Genomic DNA, 19,102 nt, shown 5'->3' with positions numbered 1-19,102 from the left:
AGAAGAAGCTTGTGCAAGAGATAGTTGTCTGAAAACAGCACAGGATTTATAATAAAGAGATTGCTGCTAAATTTTTGGGGTCTCTGCTGCACATAACAACTTTGCTAAAAGATCCTAGCAATCAGGGCTCAGTCTTGCTCTTATTGACGTAATGGTAACACTCACATTCATTTCAGCAAGAGCAGGATTGGGATCTAAATCAAGTTTTTATTTAAGTCTCTGAGTGAGATACCAAAATAGATAAGCTATAAAAAGACTGCCCTTTCCACACAACACTGCTTGTCAGCATTAGGCTTCCAGTCGTTTGTTTCTCAATGAATTTGGCACTCTATTCTCAAGTTTGACAAAACTGGATGAGATTGAGATTCATTTGAGGAAGTTGTACCAGATATTTTCCCTGCTGTAGATTAATGGTCAGACAATGACTTGAAATCAGTGGAGCTCAGAGCAGAGTCAGGAGTCTGCCCACTAGGTTCTCAATGCAAGATTGGGGCCTGCATAATGAATGGTGTGAATTTTGTTTATAGCATGAATGGACACCATCAACTTAAAAACCTCATTTCTATTTGAACAGTGTACCTGTTACTGTACAAATGACACATAAAATTACTAAACTGAAAGAGATTAAAGCATAAACATTTTCTTTGCTTTTTTAGTGTACTTTTGCATTTCACAGCCCTTTTTCCTAACAGTTTTCTGTTTGTGTGAATCTTTCACAAAGCAACAGGGAAAAGACAAACATTTGGAAAATAGGAAAATGTGATTTCAAATGCACAAAAATTGACTGAGGGACTCAAAGGTAGGTTTCCTGTCTGAAACTACTTGTGTATCATGTTTTGAAGATAACTGAATTTTAGGTTTTTTAGGTGTCCCCTTTCATTTGCAATATTTATCATCAGTGAAATGTTTTAAATGTGTTAATGAACTATTCAATGCTTTTGATAACAAAGTTTCCCTGAAAATAATAAGTCCATCTTCAAGAAAAGACATTAATGAAGTGGGTCCGGTGTAATCTGCACATTACTAGAGGAGACAGGAAAAGAGCAGCTGTGCAGAGTTCTTGGACACAAAGTCCTCAGGAATCACGAGGTCAGCCCAGGGTCTGATTTTTCACTGCTGGTTTTGCTGACTACAGATTCATTCTGGTAATGATAGTAAACAGAATAAAAGTCCTGTCCTGAAGTTAGAACTGTTTCATGCTCCGCAATGGCTAGAAAAAGCAAACTAAACTTGTTGGAGCTTTATTCAGAAGAAAACAAAGATCAAATATATAAAAACGTCTTTGCTGAGATTGAGTCATTTGAACTGCCTCTTGGAACCAGTTTAAGGTAGGCATCAGTTATATCATATTATATTGTATAAAATGGATTTGTTTTATTCTTAGGCTGTTGTTTCCCTCACCCCCAGGTACTAGAGGCCTAATCCTGCACACACTGAAATCCATAAGAAAACTTCCTTTGAATTCAATGGGAGTAGGATTGGGCCCTAAAGGAACAAGCATAGACTAAAAGCCTATACTGAATCCCTTCTCACCAGAACAAGGGGTTTTTTACAGACTTACCACTAGTGCTCCATGAAGCAAGAAATTACTTTTATAAATGAAAACAAGAACCAATCACTGGTTTTCCATAATGGAATGCTTTTAATTTGTTATCAGCCAATGCCATCAGCTACATGCTTGAAAAAATAGGTGAATGACTTTTAATTCACATATTTTAGACAGACACTACCCTTCTTTATTATCAAAGTGTATCTATATGCACTCAAGTTTTATTTAGTGAAATTCCTAAATGTCTTTGAAAAATTAGAATAATGCATTTACAGTTTATTGCATTTTCATGGACATGAAGCTTATACATTAAAGATTGTATGTTAGCTCTACTGTTGGTGTCTGCAGCAGAGTGTTAAAATAGCTTGTCTGGTATTGTATATGTCCGTTTGTAGTAAGGATCAGACTAAAGAAAGAAACCATATATCTTCATTTAGAAATAAATTTAATTTTTCCTGAAACTTGCATCTGTCATCCTGTTCTGTAAATAACTTGAGTGATGGAAAAAACGAATGTAGGAAGAATTTTACTATATAGCAATGATTTCTACAGGGAAATCTATCTATAGGAAAGGTACCTAAAACCTGAAAATAGTTTCCCCCTCTGAGTCATCTCCCTCCTGCATCACTGTCCGAACTGTACTTTGTAGGAGCTTGTCCACACTTAGAAAAACTACCTGTTGCTGACTATGGCTGTCACCAATAGGTTCAGCTGAACCAAAGCTGAACATGATGTAGCTGCACGTGTAGATAACATCCAAACCGTGTTGAGTGCTGTTTCATTAACTGTGGCCCAGCGCTTGATGGTGGTTTAATTATAAAAACAAAAGGAGTACTTGTGGCACCTTAGAGACTAACAAATTTATTTGAGCATAAGCTTTTGTGTAGCTCACGAAAGCTTATGCTCAAATAAATTTGTTAGTCTCTAAGGTGCCACAAGTACTCCTTTTGTTTTTGCGAATACAGACTAACACGGCTGCTACTCTGAAACCTGGTTTAATTACAGTTACTGAAATGGTGCTGAACACAATTGCAGCTAATGCACATTCTGGGCTGGTTCAGTTACACACGGTGCTAATAAATGCTGTTAGCAAAGGTTAGCTTTTCTAGTCTAGGAAAAGCCAAAAATGAAAAAGCCACTTTTAAGGACCAAATTTTCAAAAGTTGGCTTCCATTTGTGAAGAGATAACTTTGCATTGTAAAAAAGCCAGGTCTGGCCCATGGACCTTGGCTATTTTTTCCCCAAAACTCAGATGTACAATCAAAATAGAAATCAAGTGTAGCAGCTCCTACTTCTCTGCTAAAATAAGGACCCTGATGTATCTGAGCCCAAAAGCAGTGGAAAAACACATATCTGGTACATAGATCCAACTGAATCTTGCAAATTTTTATCCCCAATCTGCCAGGTTCTCTAAACTAAAACAGAGAAAATTAAGCAGTTCCCAGTGAAATAAATAAAAATAATAGTGCACCAAAGAAATCTAGAACTAGAAAACTGATCTGGCTAGCACAAAAAACCCACCAAAAAGACTCTACCTGGATCTTGGTGGATCCCAGCTTGTAATATTTTTATCCCAAATACAAAATTTCTACTAGCTAAAGAGAGAATACTGCTAGCTGCTCTAATTCCACTGCAAAATGAACGCGCTGGTGCTGCATTAGTGGTCAGAGCACACAAGACACATAACCAGCATCTGGAGCTGCTGGATCCTATCATTTTGGTTGTGACCCCCAACTTGTATTGTCAAAATTAGACAACATATGTTTTTATTTCTGCTTTCAACACAAAAATCCAAGTGCCAAGCAATCCCTGCTGCAAAGCAACACAAAACCACATATCTGGCACCTAGGTCTTGTTGGATCTAGCAAATTTTGGCTGCAGGTCTCTAAGTCTATTTGACACTAGCATATAGGTCTGGATCGAAAAGGTCTAGCTCATTCTTTCACACATTTCCAAAGTTTTCATGGCTCTCTGAAACACAAGTAAACTGGATACAGATTTATTTGATTTAAAAAGATAGCTACACTTGCTGTCTGTTTAGAATGTAAAAAGGCCTGGGGATCTAGATGAAAAATGGACCTTGCTGGATTTCTGGTCCATATTTTTGATTTTTAAGTGACCCGGTTCCAGAGTGTAAAAGGGGACCAGATTTTAAAGGGCCTGGGAGAGCAGCTATAAGTGATCTCTTTATGTTGTAGAATTTAGAGATGAATAGCAAAAACAAACAAAACAAAAACACAAAACCAAACTGTTGGATTGGGCAACACCTGGGTGTTTGAAGCACCTATGCACAAGGATGCATCAGGGTCCAGAATTTTTGGTGCGGTAGGAGTGGCCCTGGAATTTATGAGCAGGGGATAGGGTGACCAGACAGCAAATGTGAAAAATCGGGACGGGGGTGGAGGGTAATAGGAGCCCATAAAAGAAAAAGACCCAAATATCGGGACTGTCCCTATAAAATCGGGACATCTGGTCACCCTAGCAGGGGATGTAACAGATTCAGCAGAATCCACATGCTTGGAGGGTGTTTTTGTAGCGTGTGTGTGCTGGGATGTGTAAAGGTCCAAAATCGTTGGTGAAGTAAGAGCCGTTAGACCGGTTCTCAGTGTGGGCGTTAGAATTTGGAGCTGTGGGCCAAAATCTGGAAAGGTGCAGGTGCCAGGGCCTAGTTGTTTTCACGAACTCATCAGACTCCAACATGTGCCAAGACTGGATGTTATACGATCCTGTGCTATTATTATCTGGCGTGGGCGGGAAGAGTGGCTAGACTTGTTTTCTAGCTTGCAGCGGCATTTGGGAGCGGAGGGCCACACAGATCAGCAGAGTCCTCTCTCTCTGTGCGATCTAACCAGCCACTCTCTTTGTCTTTTCCCGCCGCACTCTTAACCCTGGGCTCCTCTCTCCAGTCTTCCCTGGCCCAATCCTCCCGAGTCCCAGCAGCCCCGCTTCCTTCTCGCTGCATCCCTGCTCCCCCCTCCAGCAGCTGCCCGCTCAGCAAGCCCGGCCCCGCTCTCAGCTCAGAGTGCGCACGTCTCCCCGCCCGCCCCCCCCGGCAGCCCGCTGCGGAGCGGGTGGGCTCGGCGCCGGCGGCTGCGGCTCTCGGGGTGTGGGCGTGGAGCGCGGGAGCCCGAGCCCCGGCCGGCAGCGCCGCCTCCCCAGCGCGTCCCGCCGCGGCCTGGTTCCCTCCCACCCAAGATGGCGGAGAGCCTCCCCGAGCATGAGCGGATCCTGCAGGAGATCGAGAGCACGGACACGGCCTGCGTGGGGCCCACCCTGCGGTGAGGGGCCGGCACCAGCGAGGCGGGGGGGGGTCTGCAGGCGGTGAGGGGCTTCCCGCCCGGCGAGACCCAGGGGCTGGGCCGGGCCCTCGCGCTGACAGCTCCGCCCCAGGGACACCGAGTCTGCGGCCAATGCTGTGCGGGGCGCAGCCCTTTGGGGGTCCGCCCCCGCTGAGCCTGGGGGCTCCCTCGGCCCCCTCGGGCCAAGCCGCCCCTCTGTTCACAAAGCCCCTTCCGGCGGGGCCCTGCTCGCGGCGCTGCACCCCGGCCAGCCTGAACCGCCTCCGGCCTTGGAGGGAAGGGGCGCGCCCCAGCGTGGAGCATCCCCTGCTGCCCCGCGTTTTCGGAGCCGCGGGGAAGGCGCTGGCGGAGGCCGGTAGAGCACGGGGGCCCCAGCCCGTTCAGGACTCGCTGGTTATTGTACCAGCACGGGGCAGCGGGCCTGGGCACTGGCCCCTCGTAGACCACACTGCAGGTCCGTGCCACCCTGCGCTTCCCGTCACCGACAGCATCAGCCTGACTCCGATTGTCCCCTGTGGGGAGAGGGGACCAGCTTGTCGCCTGCCTCCCCCTCTGGCCGGGGCAGCGTTGGTTCTGGTGCAGAAAGCGGTCCGATTGTCTAAAGTTAACGTGCTCTGCATGGGAGGAAGGGCACCAAACGAGGCTTCCCTTGTTGGGCGTTTGTATTTGGGAGCTGTCAAAGGCGTGGGTGTGGTTGGCTGCTGGTTTCCTCATGGCTTTGGGATCGGGATGCTCCCTTTTGAAGTGGTGTCAGCTTCCCCATCCATTTCCGATCTCAACTTTTCTTATTATCTTTGAGTCTGTGGTTGACAAGTGGTCACAGGGTAAAATCCTAAACATGCTGTGAAACCTTATCCTGGGTGCTGATGTAGTAAGGAGCAGCAATACTCCACTCAACTTTAAGACTGAAGTAGTTTTCCCACTATGAAACGAGTTGTTAATCTCCTCTAACTTCACCCAAGTAAAACTGATTCCCCTGAAATGTTGCCTCATCTCCTTACTTGGTAGATTTTTTTTCTGGTAGTTTGATAACATTCAGAAAATTTTCGACTCACCATAACTTCAAAATTATTTTTTCAGCTGTCACAGCTCTCAAATGGTTCTGCCTGCAAACTTCAAACAGGTCTTGTTTTCTTGGCCTTGTTGAGGAGAAATGTCTTTAGTACTTTTGTGGAGGGGGAACAGTCTAGGCCAGTGCCACTCAAAGTAGTGGTCCGCGGACTGGTGCCAGTCTGTGAACCATTGGCTGCCGGTCTGCGTGCATATTGGGGAAAAATTTTGCTGGTCCCTCACATCAGATAGCTTGAGAAGCACTGGTCTAGGCTTTGTTGCAACTGCTGGTCTGATGGGGTAGTAGAAAGGGTGTCAGACAGACAGACAGGCAGGTATTCAGGATATGGAGAGAATGTGGGGGACCAGGAGGTACATGGCCTGCCTGGAGCTTTACTTCCTGATCTCTGAATGAGGGAATCCAAGATTGCTGGGGGGAAAGGGAGCCTGGAATGGGACAAGAGACTTGTCAAAGCATCATCATAATAATAATAATAATAATAATAATGCCTAACTCTTATATAGCATTTTTCGTTAGTAGATCTGACAGTACTTTACAAAGGAGGTAAGTTTTACAGAGGGAGAAATATTTCAAAGGCATTCAGTCAACACTCAAAGGTATTACACTCCCTTTGCAAAAATGGACACCTTTAAAAAACAAAACTACATTTAAAGTTCTGGAAATGAATAGTTAAGGGATCCAGCTGGTTCCCAACTGCTGTTTTATAATGTATCATTCATTATTCAATGCATCCAATGAAGTGAGCTGTAGCTCACAAAAGCTTATGCTCAAATAAATTTGTTAGTTTCTAAGGTGCCACAAGTACTCCTTTTCTTTTTGCGAATACAGACTAACACGGCTGCTACTCTGAAACCATTCATTATTATCCGCACAACTTACATTGGACCAACCTTACCCCTCTCCCACCAAATGATTTGGCCTCTATTTCAAACCAGATAGACAATTGGTAATATTTAGGTATTAGAATTTTTACTTGAATTTAAATAAATGATTAAATAGCCTCAGTTTTACCTCAAGCCCATGGTTGTCAGAGTCTAGAGGCAGCGGCATTCCGCTCCTTTGAATTTAGAGGCAGAGGCATTCCTCTCATGGATTAGTAACTGATTGAAAGACAGGAAACAAAGGGTAGGAATAAATAGTCAGTTTTCACAGTGGAGAGAAGTGAACAGTGCAGTACCCCAAGGATTTCTACTGGGACCTGTGTTGTTCAGCATTATTCATTAATAATCTGGAAAAAGAGGGCTAACAGTGAAGTAGTAAAGTTTGCATATGACAAAAAGCTATTCAAGATAGTTAAGTCAAAAGCAGGCTGCAAAGATGTACAGAGGGATCGCACAAAACTGGGTGACTGGGTGACAAAATGGCAGACAAAATTCAGCATTGGTAAGTGCAAACTAAGGCACACTGGAAAAAATAATCTCAACTATAAATATGCAATGGTGGGTTCTAAATTAGCTGTTACCACTCAGGAAAGATCTTGGAGTCACCATGGATACCTCTTTGAAAAGTTCTGCTCAGTGCTTAGCAGCAGTTAAAAAGGCTAACAGTATGTTAGGAACTATTAGGAAAGGGATAGAAAATAAGATAGAAAATATTATAACAACACTATATAAATCCATGGTGCACCCACTCCTTAAATAGTGTGTCCAGTTCTGGTTGTCCCATCTCAAAAAGAATATAGTGGAACTGGGAAAGGTTCAGAGAAGGCAACAAAGAGATCAGAGATATTAAATTACTTCTGTGCAAGGAGAGACTAAAAAGATTAGGGCTGTTCATCTTAGAAAAGAGACAACTAAAAGAGGGTATGATAGAAATCTATAAAATCATGAATTGTGTGGAAAAAAACAATAGAGAAGTGTTTTTCACACAATTAAAAAAACAGAGGTCACTCTATGAAATTAATAGGCAGCAGATTTGATAAAAACAAGAGGAAGTTGCTCAACTAAACTATGGAACCCATTGCCATGGGATGTTGTGATGGCCAAAAATATAACTGGTTTCAAAAAAGAACTGGATAAGTTCATGGAGGATAGGTCCATCAACAGCTATTAGCCAAGATGGCCAAAGATGCAGCCCCATACTCGGGGCGATCCAAAACCTCTAAATACCAGAAGCAAGGTATGTAAGCCAGAGATGGATCTCGCCATAATCGCCTTGTTCTGTTCACTCCTCCTTAAGTTGTGGTATGGACCACTGTTGGAGACAGCATACTGGGCAAGATCCACCATGGCATGACCCAGTATGGCTATTCTTATGTTCTCTTTTATTAAAGCAAGAACAAAGCTAAATGTAAAATCAAGTGATAGACAATAAAAATAAGAGAATACAAATGAGAACAGCTCTGTCTCAATAGCCCAAAATAGAACAAGCTGAACATAGAACAATGCCTTTAGACAATCATACCAGTAACAATATTTCATTTTAATTTTCCTGCAACAATGAGTCCACAGGCCAGATATTAGGGCAACCACATTTTGTCATTGGATAACCACATCTGACATCTTATCTGCTCAGAGATGTGATCAGAAAAAAAAAATCCCGAGCCTGATTGTTTGTATACCATCCAATGCTGTCATCCCAAGTCTAGTGACAGACAACTCCAATGCCTATGCTGCTGCTCACTAGACATTCTGTTAAGGCTACAGATATGTGTAGCTAGCTAATTTGTATAAGTAATAAACCTTACTTTGAAGGAATTTTAAATCTGCATAATCTGTGAGCATCCGACTCATTCTAAAGACATTTTAACCAGGTTATGTACTTTCCTTTGAGCAAGCCTCTTGAAAGGGCACAGGAATATCTGTGTCTGTTAATATATTATCACTTGGAGCCCAAGCTGGAAATCTTTTTTCAGGCAAAATCCCCATTGACTACAATAGGCATTCTGGCTCAGTAAAATCAGGTCCTCACTGTCCATGTCTGCTCTCTACTGCTGGATAGAATATCTATTCTTTGAAACCTCAATTGCTGAATGAAGGAGACTGGATTCCCTGCCAGTGCCACTGCTACTCCTGCTTCTTATATCTTGTATGTTAATGATGTTTTTCTGATGTGGGTGCGACTTGTTCCCTCAGTGGATATCAGTTTTCTTACAGAACATACATATTGCTAAAAGGTCCTTAGCTATGTGTCTCTAGTCCTATTATTTCTGGAATGTCACCCATTTTGATTTTTAAGGTATACAGCAGTGCTATGCTCTATTTCCAAAGATTTGTTCAAGAAATGGCAAGAAAAACTGGTATTGTGCACGTTTGATTCTTACAGCAGGACAGCTTTGATCTGTTTTACTAGTGCAAAGAAGCCTTAAAGTCTGCTTAGTGAGTTTTAGGAGGATCACCACAGTGTAGTGGGATCCTCAAATAGCATAGAACCTGTCTAATGGCTCCTACACCATCTCTGCTCCTCAGAGTCAGTACAAGTAATATGATTAGAAGGAAGGGGGCACGGCAGTGGTGTCCCTGCATCTAGTGATCTCCAGCTGCTGTAATAACCTCTTTGGGTTTTTAGCACAAATTGGAGCAGCCTAGAAGCTACCAGAATATATTTTAACTTGCACAAAGGAACCAAATTGGTGCAGATTAGTCTCAAGATCAAGGGATCAAAGGTTGCTTAAAACCATCTTTGCACTGTCTTTCCTAACGTGATGAATGCTCCTTAGCTGCAGCTGAGGATCAGCAACCATAGTGTACGTCATATTCACTGAACAGCCAATTCTACTGTACAGAACACTATCCAAACCCTATAGATTTGACAAAGTACATAGCATCTCCTTGTCAAAACATCATCATCTCTATAGAATGTCCATGACCAGTCCCTCTTTCATGTCATGTTATGAAACTGAAAGTACAATGTGTTGACAAAAGGCAGGACAATTTATGGACTTCAGTAAGATAGTTTGCAAATACAGTAATATTGTAGAATTCATGTGTACCTCTATTGATTAAGATTAAGAAGAAATCCATCCACAGTGACAGTTGTACATGCATCTGTATTAAACTATTGCCTCTTCGAATCAGGGACTGGCTGCTCCCTTCCTTACAATAGCTGGTATTAGGAAGGCTCTGAGATTGGAGAGGGGAAGAAAAGAAGCTTTGTCTTCCTTCTTCTAGCAGACAGAGGCTGCAGATTTCAGAGAGCAGTTAGCAAGAGGCTGATACCAAAGATCCTAGTCCAAAGAGGGTCCAAGGATAGCACTGTGGAAAGGACTCAGAACCCTCCATTTTCCCAGGGTAGCGAGGGGAGTAGGACTACACTTCTCACCAGGACACTGTCCCAAACCTCAGTGGAATTGCTATCCTCATTTTTTGTATTGACTACTAAGTTTTGTCTTCTGATTAGTTCGTATGGTAATTTTTTCAAGTTCTATACATAATGGATTGTGGAATATAGCACACATAGTGGATGTATCCTCAAGGAGAGAGGGTATGTAGGAAAAGGTTGTCTATACTGCATGATTACATTAGACATCTTAAAGTTTATAGACAGTTATTTATTTAAAAAAAATTCAAAATGTTACAAACATTACAAGAACAAAAAACTCACTAAAACCTGCAAAAACAGAAGCGTAACACAAGATATTGTCAAGACAGCCTTCTTTCATTCTGCTGTGCTTCACTGGGTTTTCTGTTTATTTTGACCAACATCTCTCTAGTCAGCGGATTCACTCTCCTCAGAAGCCCACAACCTGAAAACTGTACATCCTTTCTGAACTGGCCTTGTATACCTTCTCCCCAAAGAGGTTGTCTTAAAGATGACTTGTAAAGGAGTTTTTAAAAATTGTGCTTTTGTCCTTTTAAAAAAAAAATTCTGTAAAGAGGGCCTGAAAGTTTTTTTTAAAAGAAAATGTTTAAAGTATTTTTTCTGAGGATGATGGAATTTTAACAAAGATTTCTATTAGTCAAAATTTTAATTGGTCATTTAAGTTAAATAGGTGTTAACAAAACAAAGTTTTTTATATACCTTTACAAACCTTTTCCTGCTTGATCTACACACAAAGTGGCGGCTGTTTAAATAAAGGTGTGTTTTTAAATCAAGTTACCTTGGTTTAACTTGCATCGATAAATTTACAGATGCTTGCTAAACCAATTAAGTGTGCCCACATAGGGTTTTTAAAAAAGATTTCAGTTAAACAGGTGCAGCATCTGTGTTTACACAGAGGCCTTACATAGGCCTTAGTAGTTCAGTGTTCATTCTTTTGTAATAACCACTGTCACTAGCTCCCTGCTCATCCAACCTAGACAGGACCTAATGCCTATCTATCAGAAGACTGCTGTGCCTATGCAAAGTCACGTGCAGGATCTGGGCCTTATATTGTTTGTCTTTTACACACAGTATATATCAAAACATTTTACTTCAGTTCCGTTTGATATTATCTGTTGCCATTACAAATAGTACAACTTATTGCCACTCTGTGGCAAAGCCAAAAAACTTGACCTTCATACAACAAATTAAACAAGTGTTAGTAATGAGAAAGTTTAAAGTATGGTTCAATTCAGTCCAGTTGATACCCCCCAAAATTTTGTAAAAAATAGTAATAAAACATTAAAAACTGTGTAAAGTCTTGCATTGAAGTTAGAAATCTTGCCAGTTCCCATAGGCCATATAGTCTTCCTCATTCACAGCCATCCTACTTTATTTGCATTACCCACTCAACCTTTTTCTTTTGCTTGGTAATCGAAAGACATTATTGGATGTTACTTTTATAGATATACATTAACAAGATTGCAGAAAGAATACAGTCCAATGTGCTCTAAATCATGTCAGAGTTCTAAAAGTTTTCCAACAGTGTAATGGTGGTGGATGGAAAGGATAGTTTTATTAACATGGAATGATTGTTTGTTGTTATGAAATCTGGTGATTAATGGTGGTGTAGGATTATGAAAGTATGTATATATAGGACTTGCAGTTTGTATTTTTATCTATATTGTGTAGCAATTTGCAAATGTAGATTTTTTTTTTGTAGAGGATAATGTTGCATATATGTTAGTATTATAGTTTACTGAAATGGTCCCCTGATTGGGTATGGGATTTTATAATTTCCTTGTAATGTGACATTTTTAAACTTCGCATACCAATTTGCAAATCTAATCCTTTACTAGTGCTTCCCTTCTGTTGCTCTGAGTGCTCACTGTGATTGTGTCCATAAATCTGTTTTGTTCCTAGTTTCCCATTCAAGCTGGAAGGAGCTGGAAAAGGTCTTATACCTGGGCTCTAATTGTGTTTGGATCAAATCCTGGAGTGTGCTTGCTGCAGATACAGGCATCAACTTGTTTGATTAAATTATTTGTTGTAAGCTCATGTTTTGCCATTGCAGTGCTGCAGGATGATGAGAATAGTATTTCCATTGAGAATAATATATCTGAAAGACAGGTGGCTGGTCATTAGTGATGTATATGTGTAACAATGCTTTTGTTATTTGTTGTAACTTTTGATGGTATTTAAATGAGAGGTAGCCACTCAGGTAACGCATCTCCTATCTGTATAAAGTGGTCTTGCAGACTCAATTTGCACATCGCATAATAGGTCAATAATTTTTTTTTTATCACTAGGCCACTTAGTAGAGTCAAAGCACATGAGAATAGTGTCCATAGTGGCCTGGTGAATGTGGAATTAATATGTTCAATGATAGCTTCAAGCATGCAAGTCCAATTTTTCTGCACTTTGTCTCTAAAGAACCAGAAATGTTTGCCTCTTCAAATTTGCCATCTGTAGTGATAAATTTTCAGATGTATGGGCCAGGATTGACTTTCATTGCTGTGAGTTCCAGGATAACACTTTTCTAGCTTTTTCGAAGCCTCAAATGTTTCATGGTTAATTGCATTTTTATTTCATTTCTTGTTGCAAGAGAGACTTCACTCACAATGCTGATTAAGTCTATCATGAAATACATGTCCACTGATTAGACTGTGTTGATCACCTTAAAAACACCCCTAACTTGGGCTACATCAACCTCTAACTCGGTCCTTTCACTATTTTCCAAATGAGTGACAGCCAAATTACAGTTTTTGATCACTGCCTTCAGAACTCTGACCTGACTAACAATCCAGGAACTTGTGGATGCTTCTGAAATATCTCATTGTAACTTCAGAGGCATCAGCAACAGCTCGGAGTGTGTTGCCATGCTTTGGGACCTTAAATATTAAAATCTGAAAGTGTCTTTCAAAACACATTCAGACTTTTAAGGAAATAGGATAAACTTTTTATAGATCCAGAATAACAAGCTCAGTTTATGGTAGATGCAGTGCACAACATCACTGAGGAATATCTCATCTAAACTTGGCCTGCACATCGTCTTGAACAACTCATTCACTGCTTGCGTCATCTACATTTAGACAAACTAGTTTGATTTGAACTCTTCTTTGCTATTTTGTTCCTAATGCTGATTTTATTTCCTATATGATACCATCCCAACTTATGGGTCTTCTATCACCAAAGAGAATACACAGTTTCCCATCCTGCATAAATCTGATGTGCTCTGACACTTGCCTAGCTACAGACCTGTCAGTGAATGCACTAACCAGCAAAGTAGTAAGTGTAGCTTTCTATATGTGTTTCTGAGACATTTCTTTAAGAGACTTTGCAGTTATCTCTATACTTTCATTGCATGAATGTCAATGTAATTTGGTCCAAGATAAGGCTGTTTTTGACCTGAAAATTAGAGTATTTCACAATCTCTAAAACAGAAATCATGTCCACTGACTGTAAGTGCTGCTAAAAAAGGTCGCACACAGTTGAATCTCTTCACGTTACATTTTATGGAACAGTATACTAATAAGAAAACACATTTTCTTCTTCCATGCTTTTCACATAAGCAGCAGAGCATTCTGTATAAATAGGGAATCACTTCTGAAGGACTTATACCCATTTGTAAAAAGGCTGTTCATATAAAAAAATTGTGATTTCTGCAAACAGAATATTTCATCTCCGTGACACAAACCCCATGGACATTTAGCTTTTCATGGATTCTGCGAGGTGCTTTATGTCACATTATTTCCCATAGTCCTTCGTTGGCTAGTGGATAGGAGCAGTGATCTGGGAGTTAGGAGACCTAGATTCTAGCCTTGGTTCCGCCATAGATGTGCTGTATGAACTCAGGCAAGTCACTTAACCTCTCTGTGCTCTGTTTTTCCCCTCTGCCTTTGTCTGTCTTGGCTATTTAGAGTACACTCTTATTGGGCAGGGACCCTATATCTTCGTATAGAGCAGAGCACAATGGGCCCCAGTCTTGGCTGGACCCTCTACCCATTGCTATATATATAAATAAATATCAGCCTTCTCTTCTTTTCCATGTGTTTATGCTTGCTTGGTCCAGGGCATTCAGCATCACCACCAACTGATTAACCCCCACCCGGTCTAAAAAGAAACCTTACCACAGCAACAATGTAGTGGTGTGACGTGTCCCATGTTTCTGAAATTCTTTAAATCCAACCGTGTCCATGCATGTTCACAGTTACTTGTACCGATGTGTTTAAATAGCATAAAGGATTTATTGCAAATGAACTGCGTGATGGCAGTAGAAGCTAAGTTTGTAATTGCAAGGCTGTACATAGTATTAGAGGGCTAACTTCTTCCAAAAATCAATCAAACTGCTGCAGCATGTAATCAAATTATATTGCATTGTAATACAGGGCCTGGTTCTGGCTCAGTAGCTTGCCTTTATGGATACTACCTGACTATATCTGAAAAACCTAACCCTAATTCTTGTCACCGCAGACCTCAGATAAGCGTGCTTGACAACACATTCACACTGAGGCTCTGCTCATGCATTTCTCTTTGGTCTTGCTTCCTTCTCCCAAGGAGTTTTTTTTGTGGCTGGCATCAATTATGTCCTGTCCAAGAAGGAGTTAATAGTCTATCTTGGAGGCAGCTAATAGTCTATCTTGAAATCCTTACTGCACCTCAGCCTTTGCCAGTAAAATAAAGTCTGGAGGAAACAAGATACTCCAGCTTGAGGAATAATAAGGAAGCAAATACGTTTTAGAATTCAGCTGCCCTGATGGAAAAGTCTGGAATTTGAGGTAGAGGACTAAGGAGGTAGGTTGAATTGCTCTAAGAACCTGCAGAGAAGGTATTTATACAGAGAACATATTATTGTTCATTTGTTTGTCAAAATAAAGGCAAACTTCAAGAAGGGTGTTGAGTTTTCAACACTACACAGGACATTTGGGTTGTATTTTAGGACAGGTGGGAAAGTTATCTGCTCACAAATCCCACTGATTGCAAATATTGCAGTCCTCACCGACAACAGAGATATCTAAATACATGTGTTCTAGTAACTAGATATAATGGGCATGTCATATGAGACATTTCAACCTTATAAGGAGAACCCTGTGTTTTAAATGAAGTGTTTATAGATAAATATTTTAAAAAACAAATATATTAGAGACCTGTGGAAACTTCAGCATTGTTATGGCAATAGATGGCTATGAGCTTACATATTGGGATGCAAACTTTCCTACGAATAGATTGACTGTGAGGAAGAGAGTGTATTTGTAGCTGTGTTGGTCTCAGGGTATTAGAGAGACAGGGTGGGTGAAGTAATATCTTTTATTGGACCAACTTCTGTTTGGGGGAGAGCCAAGCTTTCGAGTCACGCAGAGCTCTTCTTCTCTGGGAAAGGTAATCCTAGCATCACAGCAAAATGCAAGGTGGAACAGATTGTTTAGCATAAGTAGTTAGCTTATATTGTAAGGGACCATTCAAGTTAACACCTCTGCAGTCATAAGACAAAAAGATGGGAATAGTGGGTTGCAGATTGTTGTAATTAAGCCATAAATCCACTGTCTCTGATCAGTCCATGGTGGTTGTTGTCTAGCAGAGTGAGGAATTTAAGCTCTTAGGCTTATTTTTTGAAAGTGTTGTGCAGGTTTCTTTTGACGATGAGGACTGAAGGTCAGATATAGAGTGATCGCTTTATGAAAAGTGTTCAGCCATAGGTGATAGGGTGTTTTTGTTTTTTATCATTTTCCTGTGTGAGTTCATTTGAGAGAGTAGTGATTGTCTGGTTTTACCCACATAGTTGTTATTGGGGGAATTTAGTACACTGAATGAGGTATACCACATGTTGTGATAGGCATGCGTAGAATCCATGGCTCTTGAAAGCTGTGTAATGGGGGGTGTTGATCATTGTAGCAGTGGAGATATGTCTGGAGGTTTTGCATCTATTGTTCTGCAGGGTCTGGCGCTGCTTTGAGTTGTTGTGTCCTGGTCTTTGGGAGCTTTCTTCTGATTATGAGCTTGGCGAGGTCGGGGGATTGTTTGAAGGCCAGAAGTGGGGCTTCAGGAAAGATTTCTTTCAGGTTGGGGTCCCCATTGACTGTGGGTTGTACTTGCTTGATGATACCCCATATGGGTTCTAGTGTGGGGCACCAGGTGACAATCAGGGGTGTGTGGTTGGAGGGGGTTTATTTTTGTATTGAACCAGGTTCTCTCTGCTTCAATCCATGAAGCAATCTACTTCTCTGGTGGAAAGAAAAGGAGGACTTGTGGCACCTTAGAGACTAACAAATTATTTGAGCATAAGCTTTCTTGAGCTACAGCTCACTTCATCGGATGCATTCAGTGGAAAATACAGTGGGGAGATTCTCTGTGTATATAAATCTCCCCACTGTATTTTCCTCTGAATGCATCCGATGAAGTGAACTGTAGCTCACGAAAGCTTATGCTCAAATAAATTTGTTAGTCTCTAAGGTGCCACAAGTCCTCCTTTTCTTTTTGTGGATACAGACTAACACGGCTGCTACTCTGAAACCTGTCATTATGCAATTCTCTGGTGGAGTGTCCTCGTTCAGTGGAAGTTGTTTTACGTGTGTTAAGGTGCATATCCTGGACTTTATCCTCAGAGCATATTTTGTGGTATCTGAGTGCCTGGATGTAGGTGTGTTTGGGGTAGTTATAGGGTCTATGAAGGTAGGTGTGATGATATGTGGGTTTCTTATATATGATTTTCTGTAGGGTTCCATTGTTGAAAAGCTGATCGTGGTTTCCAGGAAGCTGATGCTAGTGTGAGAGTGTTCCAGAGAGAGTATAATGGATAGGTTGTATTGTGATGAAAATCTATGAAGGAGTTTAAACTGTCTGTCCAAAGGATGAAAATATCATCAATGTATTTCAGGTATATCATTGGTACTGTGTTGCATCACTACTGTGTGTGTTTGTGTATGAGTGTGTAACTAAAAATATATGGATTAACCCTTTAAAGCCACCTAGAAGTGCAAACTTTTATTTGTATACAAATTCATTACTTCTGATATTGAATGTGGTTTGGGGTGTAGTCTATGGAACTAACTGGTGAATATGTTGCCTTACACACTTTGCTTTCTAGTATCTATGATTACAGGATCTTCCCAGCTACTTCCATTTTGTGAACATATGTATTCCAAACAAGGGGAGAACTTAGTTCTTGTTTACATGCATGTAGCTACTGTTGAAATTAGGGGGAGTTCCAAAAGAGCAGAATTTTTTCTAGTGTCTTTTATTGTGCATCAGTACAGCAGGAAATTAAAAAAGTAGTGCAGTGCTTGTTTTTCAATCTCTCATTTCATACATCACTAAGTAGCACAAAAGCTTAGCAGGAAGAGACATCTCCTTGGTCAGCAATGTAAAACAGGAAGGAGGAAGTCTATTGCAAATCTGGGTTTACTGATTATCAGTTCATGTTCTCTACAGAGGATGTCCATTAACAGCCATCAGCGTGATACATTGCTTATCCAGAGTGAACAATGTCTGCTGGAGTGTCACTACTACAGAATATTGACCCTGGTTATAGGAAGTAATGTTAACTAACAAACTGTACTCAGCCCTTTCCTGCTCATAGAAACAGGATACTATTAGTGAGAACAATTCACAGAAATTGTACATACAGGAAAACAAGGCAAGTAAAGCATAACGGCTAAGCTAAAATTAATAAAAACGTTTTTGTGATTTGGCCTTAGCTTGAGTTCTGCATTGTTCTGGTGTATAATATGATCTTTTAAATAAAATAGTGACATGTATTTATAAATAAGGATGGCAGAATTGGGCCCTTAGGTAGTGTGTGGCAGTAGAAAGTCTGATTAGGTATTAAGAAATGTGCTTATTAGAATAACTTTTGTTGAATTACAGGAAACAGGTGGTCATTATTTTATAAAGCATTTTAAGGGTGTATGCAGCAAACTACATAAAATTACTCCATGGAAAAAAATAACACAAAGTTTGCAGTTTCTGTAAACACAGAATATCTTTGTATATTATAGGACAAAGGAAATTGCAGTTTTTCCTGTGAAATTGGCGTTTACATTTAATGTGTGATATAATATCACATTAGTGACACTACAGTTGTGTTTGAGATGGCATTTCCATTCTAAGGCCCTAATCCTGCATTGTAATTGCAATGGGGCTCTGTTAGGGTGTGCCTGCACTGAGCCCCGCTTCAATCACAGTACAAGATTGGGGTCTAAATGGCTTTATTTTATAGCTTACTCAAAATAAAACTTCAGCTTTTTCTCTAATGAGAAGCTGTGTATATGTGTCTGTAGTTTATACAAATCCATTTGGCCATTTTTGTGTTGTGCATACAGGGCCGTCCTTAGATTTATGGGGCCCTACACAGTATTATTAAACTGGTGCCCATATGCCCAAGTTGGGACACAGCCACTACCTCCCATGGACCTCCAGAAGAACCCCGCCCTAATGCTGACACACACTGAGCTTCGTATGCAGCAGGCTCTGCGGCAACCCGGGCTCACAGCCCATGGGGAGGAGGGGAGAAGCACTAAAGGATACTGAGCCACCCAGCCTGCCTCACAGTGGCGGAGAGTCACAGTTCCCTGCAGAGACGCCCGTACCCTCTCCCTCACGCAGAATGCGCCGTGCCAGCACATTCGGCTCTGTGAATAAGGCCCTTGCCTAAGGACAAAGCAGGGTGTGCGGGCTGTGTGGGAGCTGACCTGCTCTTATTTGTTCTCCCAGTGGTGCCCCAAATTTTCAGGTGCCCTACACAGCTGTGTATGCTGCGTATGCCTAAGGATGGCCCTGTGTGCATATAGAGGTGTAGAGAGTCATGAAGAGCCTCTGTAGCTTTCATGCAAAATAGCTTCACACGAGAAGTTACTGACATAAGAAAATACCAGATTGAACATGCACAGTGTGTTAAATAAGTGTTTTCTTTTTAAAACTTCACTTTGAAAATGACTGTCAAAATGT

General features: G+C 41.1%; 1 protein-coding gene across 18 annotated transcripts in view; it reads left to right on the top strand.

Moving 5' to 3' along the window:
* The first annotated feature begins 1,133 nt into the window (after positions 1-1,133).
* Positions 1,134-19,102, top strand: part of EXOC6 (exocyst complex component 6) — a 187,648-nt gene continuing 169,679 nt past the window's right edge. For 3 of the 18 annotated variants that reach the window (XM_043518197.1, XM_038409911.2, XM_038409915.2), the window contains exon 1: positions 4,679-4,827. In XM_043518197.1, the coding sequence (XP_043374132.1) occupies positions 4,745-4,827 (83 nt within the window). In that variant the 5' untranslated portion in view covers positions 4,679-4,744. Of the gene's footprint in view, positions 1,329-4,633; positions 4,828-19,102 lie in introns of those variants that run through there. The other 15 variants (XM_043518193.1, XM_043518199.1, XR_005293991.2 and 12 more) reach the window with 13 other exon arrangements.

This window comes from Dermochelys coriacea, chromosome 7, assembly GCF_009764565.3.
Source record: "Dermochelys coriacea isolate rDerCor1 chromosome 7, rDerCor1.pri.v4, whole genome shotgun sequence".
NCBI classification, from domain to species: domain Eukaryota; kingdom Metazoa; phylum Chordata; order Testudines; family Dermochelyidae; genus Dermochelys; species Dermochelys coriacea.
Note: the sequence above shows the minus strand (reverse complement) of the source record. Positions and strands in the feature narration are given on the sequence as shown.